At 38.4% G+C, this 16408-nt stretch overlaps 1 protein-coding gene across 1 annotated transcript; it reads right to left on the minus strand.

Annotated features, from left to right (window-relative positions):
* Positions 1-8476: 8476 nt before the first annotated feature.
* On the minus strand, positions 8477-12750 carry GP9 (glycoprotein IX platelet). Its single transcript, XM_074602698.1, has 2 exons — positions 12694-12750; positions 8477-10825 (listed from the first exon to the last, which is right to left on the minus strand). Exon 2 carries the CDS (start codon positions 10816-10818, stop codon positions 10192-10194), a length of 627 nt encoding a protein of 208 aa, XP_074458799.1. The 5' UTR covers positions 10819-10825; positions 12694-12750; the 3' UTR covers positions 8477-10191.
* Positions 12751-16408: the final 3658 nt, after the last annotated feature.

Raw genomic sequence — 16408 nt, forward strand, 5'->3', positions numbered from 1 at the left:
GGTTAAAATATTGACACCCACTTGGTCATGCTGAATAGTGCTGCAAAAAATGCCAGAAAAAACCAAAACAAAACAGTTTCTGTTTTAATATGGTAACGAGGACAAAACAAAGTACCTATATCTGTCTTGTGAAGACATATTTGCGGTCTATGAATAAATAGCGGCAAATAAAAAAAATGAAAATAACTCCAAAGAAAGTGAAAACAAAATAACATCGCATTTGCACCAACCTCTGCCTCACAAGTTGTGAGCCTTTTTAAACTGATAATCGAGGGCCATATTCTTTACAGGAGGTAAGGGTAGTGAAGCACTGCTACACCTCCAGGGAAGGAGGTTCTTCCAGGGCCACAGCACTCTTACTGCTGCCATTGCCGTGTAAACTAGCCCATGCTCTTGAAACCACAGTAAAGCACCTTAGAAAATCATGGCATTTACTGAAAAATTGTTGAAACCAGAATTTCCCAGGCTAGCCTAAAATTCACTCAGGTTATGCAAAAAAGGTGAGTTTTTTCACCCATGATAAGAACAAATAAAATACACCAACTGTTTTGGACACAAGCAGGAAAATGGAGAGTAATCATCTCTCAGGTCTTTTCTCCAGGTATTAATGCCTGAGATGCCACACTTGTATTCTCGCTGAGAGCTCTTTGCCTATCAAATAGAACTTCGGCCACTAGGCTGGTGGGACTTACTTGGCTAAAGGATTTGCCTGTGTTGATCAGGAAGAAGCTTGGGGGCCTTAGAACTGGTGTGTATGGCTTCTGCAGCAGTGTGCACTCAGCAAGTTCTTCCAGAAAACTTTTTGAGTTCCTCGGCTGAAAGTTGCTGTGAATGTGAAATTGCCATCTGTAACATGAATGTATTGTTTTCCCTCACAAGGTTCCCTCACAACATGCATTAACCTGAAGCTAGCTAAGTGCTTAAGAAAAAAAGATTAAGAATCTCTACCCCAAGAAGCTGCTTGAGAAAAATCATATGGTGTATTTTTATGCAAAATAGAACAGCATATTTTCTAAAATTGTAATACATCTAAAACCATTTCTTTTACTTTATTGAAGATAGCTGGCAGATTGCCACAGATTTTTAAATTTTTTTCTTTTGGAATTGATTTTGTTGAGGTTTTATTCTTCTTTTTTGAAACTATCTTAGAAAGACCTGTCTCAGACTGTCAGGAACAGGAGAGGAATGGTAGGAAAAAAACCCCACAAAGTGCTGTTTGCTTTGATATCATTATTTTGTTTTAGGTACTTAATTTACAAATTTTTTCTTCTTTATTTCATTGCACCTTGATAGGATGAAGCTACAGTACCAAAGTGGTTAGTCAAATTTTAATTTACATTAAAGTTCATCATGACTTCAGGAGAACAGAGGAAAGAAAACCTATGTCAAGTTTTAATAAAAGATTGAGCTGTGTCTTAGGGAGTTGTGGTAGCAGGCAATTTAAGGAAGGTCTAAAAATGATTGAACACAGTGAGGAAAGTAAATGGAGATTGTGTTGCCCAGTGTCCAAAAGTCCAGTAACTTTAGATTTCTGTCAATAGAAAACAATTTCTGTTTTGCGACAGCTGACACTTTGTGACAGAAGACCTGTATTAAGACTCTAGGAAGAGCTAGCAGTAACTGGTAGCTTGTTTGGCAAATCACTCTATCACATCCCATTACTGAAGTCTTGGTGCGAAAGCCTGACAAGCTGCAAGGGATTTTTCGCACTGGCAGTTTTCAGCAGCCACTAGATGACAATGTTGATCCAGTTTCAGAGCTGTCTGACAAAGCTGTTACTAAAGTTAGAGGAATCACGTCAGGATCGCTCAGGTTCTGTTATGCACAATTTGTGTTCTTTTATGGACTGCAGTTGCCCTTTTCCTTCAGGTTGTAATTGCTGCTATTTTAGTTTTAGTCTTTCCAATAATTCAGCTTCTGATAAGCGTATCTGAAAATTAAGTTACCAGTTTTTGCAGTTGCCTTGCAAACTCGGGGCAGTCAAACATACACTTGCTTCTAAGTGCTTTACTGTCTTGAAGGCGACCTTTTATGATGTGGCGATTGCCACGTTTTTCCACTACTTTGTACTACTACTGATAGGAATGGGTGGCAAAAGTAGATTTTATACAGATGAGTCAGGTTCCATAGTCCTTCTCCATGGTCATAAGAGGCAATATATGAATCCTAGCCAAAAAATTAATTATTAGTATCAGAGGCAAAAACCTCCTGACCCCTAAAGAGGAGACAAGAAAAAATAATTCAAGGAGAAAAAGGGAGCTAGTAATCCATCCCTGCTGACACGTCCTTTCCTTTAAATCAGGGCCATTTAATAATGGGCTTTGCATGACTTTTTGGTGGACTAAGATGAATGCTCTGGATTTCCATAGCCCCATTTCTTAATACTTTTCAGAGGGAAGAGGGTTCCGTCCACTTTTCCCAGAGAATGCGCTTGTGTAAAACAGTGCCATTCAGGTTTTTAAAAGACTGGATGCTTGATGGTAAAGCAAGAAAGTCGTAAGTAAAGACGAGTGAAATCTGAATGAACTTCTGTCGGCTACCTCAGATTTATTTTGTCTAAAATGAACCTGCCATGTCAGTCAGTACCCGTGTGCCTGCTAAAGTGACATCAGTGCTGCTGCCCATGGGCAATCCTCTGGATAAACTGAGACTATGCCATTGGGAAGGCATTCTGAGAGGGCATGTCAGGGAGCAAATTGCCCCTGTGAAGGAATTCAGTATAAAGAGCAGGCACGTGGCCATTATGCAACTAAAGCAATTTGTTGTCACACACCCATTATTGAGTGTAATCTAAATTTAACTGGAGTCAATGTAATAGCAAAATATTTACAGGAGTTCTAGCAACAGACTCTAAGCGCTTTTGGAAATTGTTTTGTGTAGTGCTCTGAAGAAAAACAGCATGAAGATAAACAGCATTACTAAAATAAATTTAGGATTACTACGCATTGCGATAAACTTAGCACTATCAAAGGAATCATTAAGTAGGAATTGTCAATTTTTCAGTGTAGTCATTTTTTCCTGCTGGCAGGCCGAAGTAGCAAAATAGTGTAATTCAGATATAAATCATAACATACAGGTGTGTGGACCTTAAGAGTCCAAGAAAAACAGCAGTTTTGCGAAGCCTCAAATTCTATTTTAATAATTCCCAAACCAGTGCATTTACGCATAAAACCAGTATGAGAACGTATGTATAATGGCTAATTAGTTTACTGTAAGGAATACAAGTGTGGTAGTTAGGCCAACTAACAAGCTTGTCTCACTGCCACTCTACATATATTTTGTGCATTCATTTAGTATTTAGTTCTTATAGTATATGTTTACTAGTTCAATAATAAATTTCCTGTTCACCTGAGGGAGTTTCTGTTTGTTACTAGTCCTTTTAGGCTGTGATTATTCTTGGTCTTTTGCTGTTTGAAACTTTTTATCAGGTGAGTTATTCTAGCAGCTATTAATACAGTTCCACATCTGGTCAGTGCAAGCAGTAACTGTGCAACTAAGGTGAAAAATTACTGTCATTACGTGACATATATTTTATGAAATAGCTGGCGTTTAACTTAACAGAAAAAATATTTCATTGTGTATTACTCATTTTCTGCATACTTAAACACTTTGAACTGGGGCTAAGGCCTGGACACTAAATCTGAATCCTTTTATGCATAGCTGCTTGGCAAAATGGTAAATATAATACAAGCTCGTTAACTTTGCAATGTATTTGACTACCAAGAACAAAGCTGTACTTAGTCTTTGGTATGAATTTACTATGAACTAATTTTATGTAGGTTGCCAAACAAGCCTTAGGCTAGGCAAGGTTTATAGTCAGAATCCTCTCAGGTTAGATCTGAATGTGAGACCATGGAGATATATTACTGCAACATCTAAGAGTTACTTATGTTTAAGAGAAGACCCTCCGAACAGCAAAAGCCATGCATCCATCTCATGGAGCTACCTGGAGCTCCTGGGGAGCACCATACTGTTACTCAAGTGCATGAGTTACTCTAGGTGAAAGAAAACTGCTTACAGATTGGTTCCTCCTTGCTTTGTGGGAAAAAAAAAAGGTATTGAGTACACTTAGATCCCATTCGTTTAACCTTTGCCTGCAGAATGGGGAATTTGAAACACATGAGAAATGTATATTCTCAAAATACCAACATCCTTAGAACATGGGGGGAAAAATCAAGGAAATTCAGTGAATCCACAGCATGTGGAATGTATTTTTTACTGCAAACATGTAATTTTACTATAAATGAGCATCACTTCTAAAGTAACTTACATCACAGCCATGCACTTGCTCATCTCTTTTGCAAGCAGACACTCATGCTAAGGCAGGAAGGCGTGGACTGGCTCCGTTCTCAAAGCCATGTAGTTACGTACACCATTGTGGTGCTGAGCCCAAAAGAATCAGCCCTTCCTGTCAGTGTCGCTTGTAGAATGCTGCTGGCAGTTGTCCAGCCACTTGTCCTTGGAGTGCAAGAGAAAAGTCTGTATTTTTAATTAAAAAAAAAGGAAAAAAAAAAGGAAAAAAAAAAAAGACCTCACATCAGCTGCGCCTGTAGGAAATGCCACTGTTTTCTCCACTTGCTGTCCTGCTTAGCTCCACCCTTCACATCCAGGGTGCTCTGTCCTTTGTGCGGTTCCTCCCCAGGTTTCTCTGCTCTTGCTGTGGCTTCTGAGGAGCACCAGTGACCTGCCCAGGCTACTGCTGCCCAAGTAGAAATTGTGCTGCTGTTTCCTCTCTTATATTCTTTCAGAGTTTTTTCCTTGTTGCTTGCAGTCTTGTGAGTTAACAAAGATACTTTAATTCTTACATACTAGTCTACCTCTGGTGAAGAAAACAATATTTGTAGCTAACTTCAGAAGAGAGATCCAGAGTGGCATTGGTGATGCAAGGCCAAACTGCTGTGTCTCAATAACTGCATAATAATGTTACAGTTTGGCTCCACTAATGCACAGAGGCAGTTGTATTTGACAGAGCGCTTGCGCCTTTCAGGCTACTCTGAGCCCAGACATGGTAGTTTTTAAGGAATGAGCTTTTCTGTGTTTTATACAGCTCCAAAGCTGATTGGTGGCACATTCATCATTATAATCGCCTGCCATTAATAATAGTGTGGCCCTTAAGCACAGTGGAGAATAGCATTGTGTGATGTGCGCGTAGGTCTTGTGTGAAGGTTGTACACAACAATCCAAATGAAACTTATAAATACTTCAAGAGGGAATTTATCCCCAATGTAATTCCATTGAGCTTTCAGGGTCACCCCAGTCAGAGTGATATCATCATCGGTAGGTCAGAGAAATTCAAGGGACTATAAAGTACTAACTATTAATATGTTAAAACCAGAGGAGGTTTTAAAAGACCTGAAATGCTAGACTTGGACGCTAGTTCTCTCTTCAACAAAAAGATGGCTAACATACTTACTGGCAGCCTAGCTGTGAAGTGTTTGTCCCATGGTGGACTGGAAGGGTTGTCTCTTCCTTTGCTCCACCTTGATGACCTGTTAGTGCCAGAAGGCAGAGGGATGGCTCTTAATTTTGTGACGGAGTAAAATAGTCACATTATTTTATAGGAAACAGCAACCATCTAGTGTTCATTTTTTCACTCATAAAGATATTAATCAGCAGAGGGTATAATTATATCCAAGGCATGAGTGAGGGATTAGAGGATGCTTAGTCTCTTACATAACAGATCTATATAAACTCTTCTGTTACATGCCCAGACCTCTTCCTTACTAGTTTATTGTAGCGAACAGGAGTCGTGTAAATAAATATGCACCTTTCAAGAAAGGAGCTGTGCCAATGGGTAATCTCATAGCCTGCAATTAAATTTACTGCTCAAAAATATTCATAAATAAATGAAAATGGAAAAAGAAGAACTAGATACATTTTAATCTTTGTTTAAGAATGAAATAATTGTCTCATCTAGTAATGATATAATCAGAAAAGTTGTTTTATTCCATTTCCAGAACCTGAATTAAGGATCTTCAGCCAAAACCCCTGCAATGTAATAACAAAATTTTATTATAGAATTCATTAGTTTTCCACTGAGATGCTTTTTTTTTGCCAGATTTTGAAACAGTAGGGAATTTAAAATAAGGCTACGATGCAGACTGGTTTTCTTTTCTAGCTTTACCAAAAATAACTGCAAACAGCTTAGTGGTATACCTAATGAAAACAGGTTTCTGCTTTTTGGAGTGGATGTAGGGACAGACACTGAAGGATAATAATCTACTTTGTTCAAGAGGATTAGTGACTCATTGTTTTGATGGTGGTCTTTGTGATAACAAACAAACAGCGAGAGCAAAAAAGGAGTATGAACAATTTCAACCATTAGACACACTGGACGGTGTAAAGGTTAGTCTCTTCAGAATTGACTGTAAGTCGTCTTAAAGGGTAATACTGCCCAGGGAAGTGGTTTAAGTATACCTGGTAATACATCCAAATAGAGTGTTACATGCTATGTGATCAGACCATGTTACAAGCAATCCAGTACTCCAGTGTTACGAGAATCCAATATTCATGTTACTGCAATTGCACGTATATACCCTATATGAATATAAATTCTTTTTTCTTTCACGTTTCATTGGAGGACCATGTGAGACATTTATGCCGTTGGGAAGATACCTGAGCAGCCTGCTGTATAGAGAGAACAGATTTTACTTTTTTTTGGGGGCGTAAAAAAAAAATCACCAAAACTGGTGATTTTCACCTCTGTTTCATGCTGCATCCTACATTGTGTGCCCTTTAATAAGGGTCCTTTATGTTTGTAGCCACGATTTATTACAGTCAAATTTCAGGCACTAGACACTTAAGTATATTGCACTTGCTTTAGTGGGAGTTATTCCGTTGTTCTAAAGATATTTTTTTTTCCAGTTGATGTATTGGATTAATGGAAAAGTGGAGAAAAAAAATCCAAATACATTAGAAACCAGCTACCTAAAAGTGAAACACAAACCCATGACAATGCTTGTCATGGATGCAAGGTGCTGTGACATCAAGTTTGGGGTAATTGGGAAACTTGGAAGTCAAATGTGGTAAGACCTGTTGAAATCAAATGTCTTTGTGTTTCAGCTGTGAAGGGGCATTACATGTTCCAAAGCCAGGAAGGGTCTGCCACTGCTGTTAGTAGCATTTGAAGTAGTTTGGGTGTGGGATGGAATTGTAAGGTCACAACAAAGTGCCTAGTTTCTAAGCCTCCCTTTATGTTTATTCACATAAGCAGTGTAGCTATTTTCCAAACAATTTTGTACATTCATTAGTGTCAAGTGGGGGCTGGGGGGAGCAAAAAGGAGCAAACTTCTCTGATGCATGAACTCAAACACTGGGTCTGGAATGAACTCTAACTGTAGATCCCAGACAGAAAGAAAGCATTAAGCTAAACAGAAGTTGTTCAGATTGAGCAACTCTTTTTGCTTCAACGTTATGAAAATCTCGAGCATTTCAAGAAAAAAGGTGATTGACCTACCATTCTGTTTAATAAATGAAGCCTGCAAATATTTTCCACATTAATTGAATTGCAGTTTAAGCCGAATTGCAGTTTAAACAAATCTACTCTGTATTACCGTGAGCTGTTTGAAAATAATTTTTTGGTCTTGCTCAATCATTCTGAGTATGATTACTTGTCTTGCTAAATATTGAACCAAAACTCCTAAGTTTTTAGTTGCAGTTAATGTCAGCAATTATACCTATGCTAACAAGGAATGTGAAAACAGATATATTCACTAGTTTGCACTCTCGCAGGCATGATATAGGAACGCTTTCTTTACAAACTCCTTTGGGAACGCTGTCTGTTTTATTTAGAACACTGCATGTTTTATTTAGATAGCGGACATATTTTCCTGTCTTTGCACATTGTTAGCAACTGCAGCATTATTTATTATTCTTTATTTTTATTTTATAGGATATGTGGCTCAAGCACGACCTAGTGGCCTTGCCAGATAAACAGTTGACTGTTGCTCTTGAGCCTTTAATTAGCAGTTCCAGCTTTCCCCTTTTCAGAGTTGGGTTTGGTTGTGTTTTTTTTTTCCCAGATAAAAGCGAAATGTTTAGGAAGTGACAAATACAATACTTTTTTAGTAGAATGTGAAATACTGCCATAGAAGAAATTCCCTCTTCTTTCTTCTCATGAAGTCAGAAGACATGTTCTCTCAGATACTTTTCTTTTTTCTGGATTCTCTGCATCTTCTTTAGTGTGTTGGTTGGTATAATCAGAAATGTTTGCTAATTGCTCATTTTCTTATGTTTGTACAATTAAAGCTATTCAGTAAAGCAGTTTACAATTTTATCTACCCTAGCAAACTTTCAAGATGACTGTGTTCCAATGCACAGTTCTAACTTCATCCACTGCACCTGCATATTGAATATTGTTTTGGTATAGGTCATGCTCTATGGCTGTTGAAATTCATTGGGTTGCATGGCCTGGTTTCTGTGGCAGGATTGAAAACACATATCTAGCTTTATAGGCACAAAAGAAAGTTATAAGCTTTTAGTGTTGAAGATTTATTTTATTTTGAGGAAACAAGAAATATCATTTAGGAAACTCTCCATGAGAGATCACAGAGTGCATTTCTTCTGTACTATTCTGCATTAATACAAAATGGTGGTTGCCTTTTGAAAAATTGACAAGCTCAGCGCAGTGAAAATACTCTAAAATTATCTAAGTGCGTACACCACTATGTTCTTATGTGTTTCTCTGAAATTCTCTCCTGCAGAGGTTATTTATGTAGAATAATATTTAATGAAGCCAGAGAAATTCTGTGTGTTTGGGCTGACCTGATCGAAATGTATGCATAAATCTGAAGCCGTAATTTTACTCAGGTCTGCATGGGAGCGTAATGCAGCCTTACTGAGCCCTGCTATTTCTGGGTTATATGGTTCATCTCCTGTGGCAGGGATGCCACACTGTAAAAAGCAAATTCTGTGCTGCATTTTGAGTTCCTCGTGGTGAAGAGTGTGGTATGCAATAGAAGAAGGTAGAGCGGAGTATTCCTGCTGCTGTGGGGTGTAGGAGGGCGGCTCAGCCGGCACCAACTGAGCTCCTAAGTGCGTTGCCAGTGCTCTCTAAGGATGTCCCTGTGACGTACTGCCCTTGTGGTCTCTCTTTTCATGGCCTGTTTCACCATAAATTTTGCAGGTGACCAAAACAATAAGAATAGCTGTAATGTTTTAGGCATCACATACAATTCTGTTAAAATAGTTCTCATTTCAGGTAGTGCCTACCAATTTGAAAAAATGCCCAATGTTGGTTAAGCTATAGAATTCAGCATGACATTTGACGAGCTGTTTCTGTGTTTAATTATTTTCACCATTAGATTTTGAGCCCTGTTCCTAGTCTGATGTTCTAATTTCTACTCCCAGCCCTTTGTTAACAAATTTATCTTTATGTAGATTCATACAAGCTATGATCTTGTCATTCCTTGAATTCCTCTTTATTAAATGAAATTGGTCAAGCTCCTTCTAAGATATATTTTCCAATCCTTTATTTGCACTACAGTTGTTTTTCTGATTCTTCTGCAGCTAATTCTTCCTCATTTGTAGACGTTGATACTAGATTATTGTAGTTTATCTAAACAGGGAAGTAAATAAATCTTTCTATCCCTAAATGCTGTTCCCTATTTTAAAAAGAAAAGATCACATTAGCCCTTTGCTGCAATGTCATGCATGGGAGATCATTCTTACTAGATCATTTGCCTTCTCTGAATTGAGTCCTCAACCCATCTTTTGTCTCTAGATGTACGATCTTGCTTTCGATTTCTTGGCACTCCAAGTAACCTACGGCTCTTTGAATTTGTAACTTCCCTCTTTTTATTCCCCACTGTGTATCATCTGCAGACTTTAACATTGCAATGGGCATGTTGTCTCCCAGATCATTATTTTACAGCATAGGGAAAACATCTGATTCTGTTCCTTTCCTTTTCTCAATCTAAAGCCCCATGCTGCACTTTGTTATCCCAGCTTTGCTAGGGATATTATGCTTTTCATATGAGTAGATGGTAGTAGAATGAAACTTGCCCATCAATACATCACCAAGTTTATTTTTGAAAGGAAATTAAATCAAACTTGCCCATCTGAGGACCCAGATTTTGAACCCTGGGATCTGTTTGTAGCATGTTCACCGTTAAAAGTAGCGTTGCCAGTGCGTGTGTGTTTTTGTGGTAGAATAATTTGATGTTTCTGTTCAAGCTAGTGGTAGTGAACAGCTCATAGTTTCTTGTGGTTTTTGGAGGTATGCCTCCGCAACAGTCGGCCCCTAGAGTCATATAGGCTTAGGTTTATTTGGCAGACCAGCTTTTTTGAGAATTTCAGAGCCCATGCTACTAAAATAAGTGTAATTATTGCTCCAGCAATTAAAATGAGGTCTCGCCAAAAGAACTCAAGACACTTGATTGGGAGAAGCCTCTTACAAATCCCGAGCTCGTTCCCAGTCAGCTGCCTCAAGGTCTTCATCCTCACAGAAGCTGGGCTTGCGCATCTGATGTTCCCAAGAGAAGGCGCAGAGATGTCTTCTAACCAGAGTTTTAGATACAGAATATGACAGTCACAGTTCCAGGGATTGTCAAATATTTTCACTTCCTTCAGGCTGCGCAAGCTGTCCAGGGCACCGGGAGGAACCGAGGTCAGGCTGTTGTTGTGTAGATAAAGCCTCTTGGTGTCAAGGGGCAAGGCTGGCACTTCCGTCAGCTGCCTCGAGCTGCAGTCTACTTGCAAACCCTTCATTTCTCCCAGTGACTTACAGTTGCAGGAGGGAGGACAGACTTCAGTTTGGGTCACGTGGAACAGCAATGATAGGGCAAATCCCACAACAGTGATGAATTCTGTCTTGTTCATGCTTCAGCTACCCAGAGAATAAGAATAATAATCTGATAAGTATGATTCATTAGCATGTTTCTAAATGCAGAACCAGAACACAGCTATTTCTTTCTCAGGGTTAGTCGTGAGGTTTAGGTTTTTGGAAGAAGATTTTAGCTTTCTGTGTTTCCCACAGAGCCATTCTTCCTGACATTAAGTAGTATAAATGCAACTGGGAGAGACCACAATGCCTCCATTTTGTCTCTAGTTCATTGCTTTTCCTTCATAATTGTACAAAAAGTGTTATTGTTCAAAGTTGTGGAACAGAATGTCACCAGGAGATGATGGTAAAAACTAGGTTAGTTTTAGGCAACGATTTTGATTCTGTTTCTGTATCTTCACAGGTCTAGTGTTAAAATTGTGTGTTGAATTCAGTTTTCAAAATCGACCTTAAAAGATTGAATAATTGTAAATGTCTAAAAATCTTCTTTCTGCGACTATGAAGATTCTAACCAGGAAGTATGTATTTTTATGTGGCAAAAGGTTCTTTTTTGCTGCCTTGTGGCTTCATGCATCTCTGAGAACATACAGTTTAAGATTTAGATGAATACAAAATTGGAAATGTTGCATATCTGGTACTACTTATCTTTTAGGGATTAAATAGCCATGCTTTGGGCTAGCAGGTAGTTATCCCTTTTGCTATGTAATTCCCACTTCTGTAGAGTGGATTCCACTAGACTTCCATTTTAGTCCCTCTACTTGCCAGTTTAAAACCTCTACAGCTATTCCCTTCCTGTATTTTCTACTACTTCTCTGCATTTAAAAATACATAGCTAGCCTTGGGACCAGGCTGGGATTTGAAATGCAAACTCCCTTGCACAGGTTGGGGAATTTCCAGTCTCCAAACCATCTTTCTTGATGATTTAAATACAGCCCACAATTAAAATATGTTTTCTTCTCTTTTCTTCCAATTAATTTGCAATAAGTAAGTATTGAAGCAAAAATTGTGTGTTGCCTTGGATGCTACTTGGACTATGGCAGATACTGTAAAAAGTGTTGGGGTTTTATACACTATTCACTTAAAGAAAATTCCTTTTTAACTGAAGAAAGTGAAAGCAGTTGTATAACTTCATTTGCAGACAAGCCGTAGGAGAACATTGAGTATAATTTTAAACTTGAACTGGACAAAGCCTGACAAATAGCAGGTAAAACAGACCTATTAACAACAAAAAATACAGAGTAAAAGAGATACTAAGGCAATAAGGAGCTTAAATTATGGTAACGCAGAATGGAATTTGGAAAAAAATTTCTTCAAAGTCATGTTTTCAAGTGTAGAGGTATTTTATAACTCAAAACCAAAAAGGTTTTCCTCTTAAACTTAAAATAAGCTGAGACTTTTTTTCTCTAGGAAGTTTCACTTAATAAAGACTAAAAGTGTAGGGAAAATTGATTGGTTTTGTTTTAATTTGCTTCAGTTTACTTACAGGGATTATGGAATTAGCTTTTCAAAATAAAGTTAGACAGCTTTAGATCCTGATCTAAATACTACGTTCCTATATTTTAAATTGAATTAATGCTACATAAAATGATAAACTTCATCACAGAGAAGCTGAAATATTTATCTTAATAATCTCCTGTCTTTGTTAGCAAGTAGTTAGTCTGAATATCTGTGGTCTGAATCTAGATATTCATCTGTTATTTTTCATGAAATGTACTAGAGCTGTTTTTTTCAAAGTAGACATCTTAAGAAGGCAGACTGTGTCTGACTAAAAAAATGTTAAGCACTATCTGTAGAAAAGACCCTCTTTTCTGATTTAATATACAAACAGCAAGAAATTCCCAGTCAAATAGAAGTAAGAACTGTGGCAAAAATGGAGAAAGGAGGAATTGGTGAGATGCCTCACTGACACTTACCCTTATTTATTCCCTCTTGATTCCTTTCCCTCTGCTTGGTAAAGTGTTGGAGTAGATACAGCGACTGGAGCTGACTTGGTGGAGTCAGTAAGGAAATGTGTTAGAGAAGATGGGCTTTTTCCTGTGCATAATAGAAAACCGTTCCCATTGGAAGATGCTATATATGGTTGACGTGTATCCAGACATACAGCGCTTAGGGCATTTTTGTATTTTTGGCAGACAAGAGGAAATGCTTTTGAATTTTTTTTATTGATAATGTATTTGCCCTATTAAACCTGACAACGTCTGAAAAACCTAAAATGACTCGTCTGAAATCTAATGGTTTTTTCCTCAGCTGTACCAGTCTACACCTATAAAAGTTAGCTTTAGCTTCTGCTGCTGATGCATGCAAGCCCAAGCAAGATACAAGGGAGCTAAAGTTAGCCCATGAAATAAAGTTCTTCTCTTTTAGTCAAAGCCAGGTGTGTTTGATACCTGCCTTTCCAATGATTACGTAAAATTCAGAAAAGCACACCATAGCATCGAAATAACTTGTGTTAGTCACATGAGATCATTAAGGGATAGAGAAATATTAATGCCATTATGTTGAAATAGTGGTGAAAAGTCACCCAAAATACAGCATGTAATTCTGGTCACCCATGTTCAAAAGGATTAAGCCAACAAGTGAAAGGGAGGTTTCTGAGAGGATCAGGGATTTGGAGAACCTTATGAGAGTGACCTGTACCCTGCAATGTGGAGCGATGCAGAAATAGCTAAGCCAGAGCAGGTCAGGCAGGAAGGTGCCCCTGACACAGCCTTGGATGTGAAGAAGGGTACACGTGTATGGATCAGTGGGTCAGTTCCTATTTTGGTTCTTGTGATATTTTGTGGAATAGAATTTCTTTGTAATGTCCTAGTTTGGTTTGGAGTTTAGAACTGAATTCCAGAATAGTCGGGGAAGGTGTACTGGGAAAGACTCACCGTCATGGTTAGCACAGCCTAGAGGACAGGACAGGGACAGCCTTGGGCACATGTATAGCCTTTCTTCCCAGTCATGAGAGCTGTGTATAGCTCAAAAGAGGACTAGGATCCTGCAAATTTCTTCACACTCAAGCTGCTGAAGAATATCAACTCTTGAATAACAGCAATGTGACATCTTAGAACGTAACATGCTCTGTGTATATTTGGCTGTAAAGCCAGCTATTCAGGATCATACATGTTTATAACGTGTATGTATCTGTTCATCTAAGTAAAGAATGCCGTGTTTGTGTAAAAGAAAAACAAAAATAGGATTTTGTTTTCACATCTCTTTTTTTTTTTCTTCTTCCTTTTTCAAGTAAGTTTTCCTTTCCTTTAGCTACCGAACATGAACACTCTAGAATTAAGATAGCAGTTGACTTATGGAAACCCAGTGTGTTGTGGATCTGATGTTTAATTTAGGCCAGTTCTTGTTTAGTGTGTTGTTTTGGGGACAGGCTTTGAGCTGTGTTCTGCATCTGGAAATGAAACGCAGGTGAGTTTCAGATGTTGCAGATGTGCAGTTGAGCCCTGCTTCTGAGCTGTTGTTTCTTTATAATATGCTGTTCTTGGGGGGAAGGGAAATTTCTGACATTTAAAATTTTTCTGATAGCAATTCTTATTGTTTAATTCTTACTTATAGTGAAAGTGCTTTTCTTCATAAAGTCTAATCAATTGCCAGTAGCCTGAAATTTGTTAGGAACTTCCTTAAGAAGATGACTTAATGTGTATCTCTGCTCTTTAGTATTTTCAACGGTAATTTAGACAGTGCTGGACGGAGAAGACAAAAATACTTGAAACCCTGTTTGAATTTTGATCTATAAGATGAGGAAAGTGATTCCTCCCTTGTTGAAATGAATAGTCCATCTGCCTGTCAGATGTTCAACAGCTGGACCTGTGAGTGGACTACTAATAATGGGAAGATCTTTCTATCTTACAGATTGTTTATTTTTTTTTTTTTGAAAGTACATCACTAGACCATAGATTTCATAAATGCCTGTCTTCCCTCATGCTTGTTTCCTGTATCACACAGTCTATGCCATATGTCTTGAGGAATGCTGCCACACAGAATAAAAAATTTCCTGTTATATGATGAAATTCCAGTATCTGAAAATTTCAGTATCTGAAGGGTGCCTACAAGAAAGCTGTAGAGGGACTTTTTACAAGGGCATGTAGCAATAGGATGAGAGATAATGGCTTCAAACTGGAAAAGGGGAGATTTAGATGAGATCTCAGGAAGAAATTCTTTGCTATGAGGGTGGTGAGCCCCTGGCCCAGGTTGCCCAGAGAAGCTGTGGCTGCCCCATCCCTGGAGGGGTTCAAGGCCAGGTTAGACGGGGCTTGGAGCAACCTGGGCTGGTGGGAGGTGTCCGTGCCCAGGGCAGGGGGCGGCAGTGGATGATCTTTAAGGTCCCTTCCAACCTAAGCCATTCTATGATTCCATGAAATCAATTGAATCAAGATCAATCAATCAATTGAAATGAATACAAACTATTTGGAATCCTCTGGAGTCCAATTCTGTGCTGTGGGTAATCTTCACAAAGGTAGTCCTTGCCTTCCTCTGGCTGCTGGGTCACACGTGTTGAAGTAGCTGCTCAGGCTGAGTCCCTCAATCTGTTACTTGTGTTGAGGACCATGGGCCAGTTTCTTCTGCTCTGCGTGGAGGTGAATGTGTGCAGAGAGTATCTGGCAGAAGCAAAGCTTCAAATACAAGATATTTGCATTTATGATTTTAGGGCTATAGCTTTTTGTAGGCCAAATGAGAATTCTTCTTTTAAGAGGATTTATTAGGAGCCAATTTGGAAAAAAAAAGTTATAATCTGCTATAATCTTGTTATAGTCTGAAAATATATTTTCCACAGAGTGAATCTGTTTGAACTTTTTGTGAAAGAGAGAGACTCTGTCTGGCTGCTTAGCAGAGAGGTGTTTCTGGACACTTTTGATTCCCAAACAAACCCTCTCTTGCTACCTTACTCCCTGAAAGCACATTTATGTGGGTTAGTTTTCTTTTGAGGCCTTGACTTCTCCAGTCAGTTACGTGGGTGCTGCTTCTGATTGCTTATATAGGGAGAAAAAAAAGAGTTGAAGGGAGATGACTAGTTTCCTTGCAGTTAAGAATAAAAGCTGCAAGTTAAAGATAAATGATCAGATCAAACACACGACCTGTGAAGAGGAAATTCAGGCAGAATATGCCATTATTTTTTAGAGGTGGTTTTAAGGAGTTATAATCATTTATTGCTGTCAACGACCTGTTCTTGACCTAGAAAGACAGAAGTCTTTCTTGAGCACTATTTCTATTTCCAGTGATAAAAAAACTTGCCACATCACATTGTCAATAGATGGCAAAAGTGCTTCTCTTTTAACTTCTATCACCTTGATTAAATCTGTTCTTTCATATTTTCAAATAGCTTGGTGAGAACAGAATAACCAAAATATTTCTTTTTAATTGGATGTGAGTCACTGGTAATTCATGAATTATACAAATAAGCAAATAAGCAAAAAGAAGGAAAAAAAAGATCGATCATGAAATTCATTCACACATCAACGAATATTGCCTGCAGAAATGAACTAAAAAAAATCTGTGGTTTCTCTCAGATCAGGAGTTTTTGTCGCCCCAGGGCCAAAATATTCCTATTATCTACTGCACCCTAGAGAACTAGCCTGCTAAAGCCGTTTTAGTATTTATACATCGGAGGACTCTGACTTTCATCCTGTCCAT

Source organism: Larus michahellis, chromosome 10, assembly GCF_964199755.1.
Source record: "Larus michahellis chromosome 10, bLarMic1.1, whole genome shotgun sequence".
Lineage (NCBI taxonomy): Eukaryota > Metazoa > Chordata > Aves > Charadriiformes > Laridae > Larus > Larus michahellis.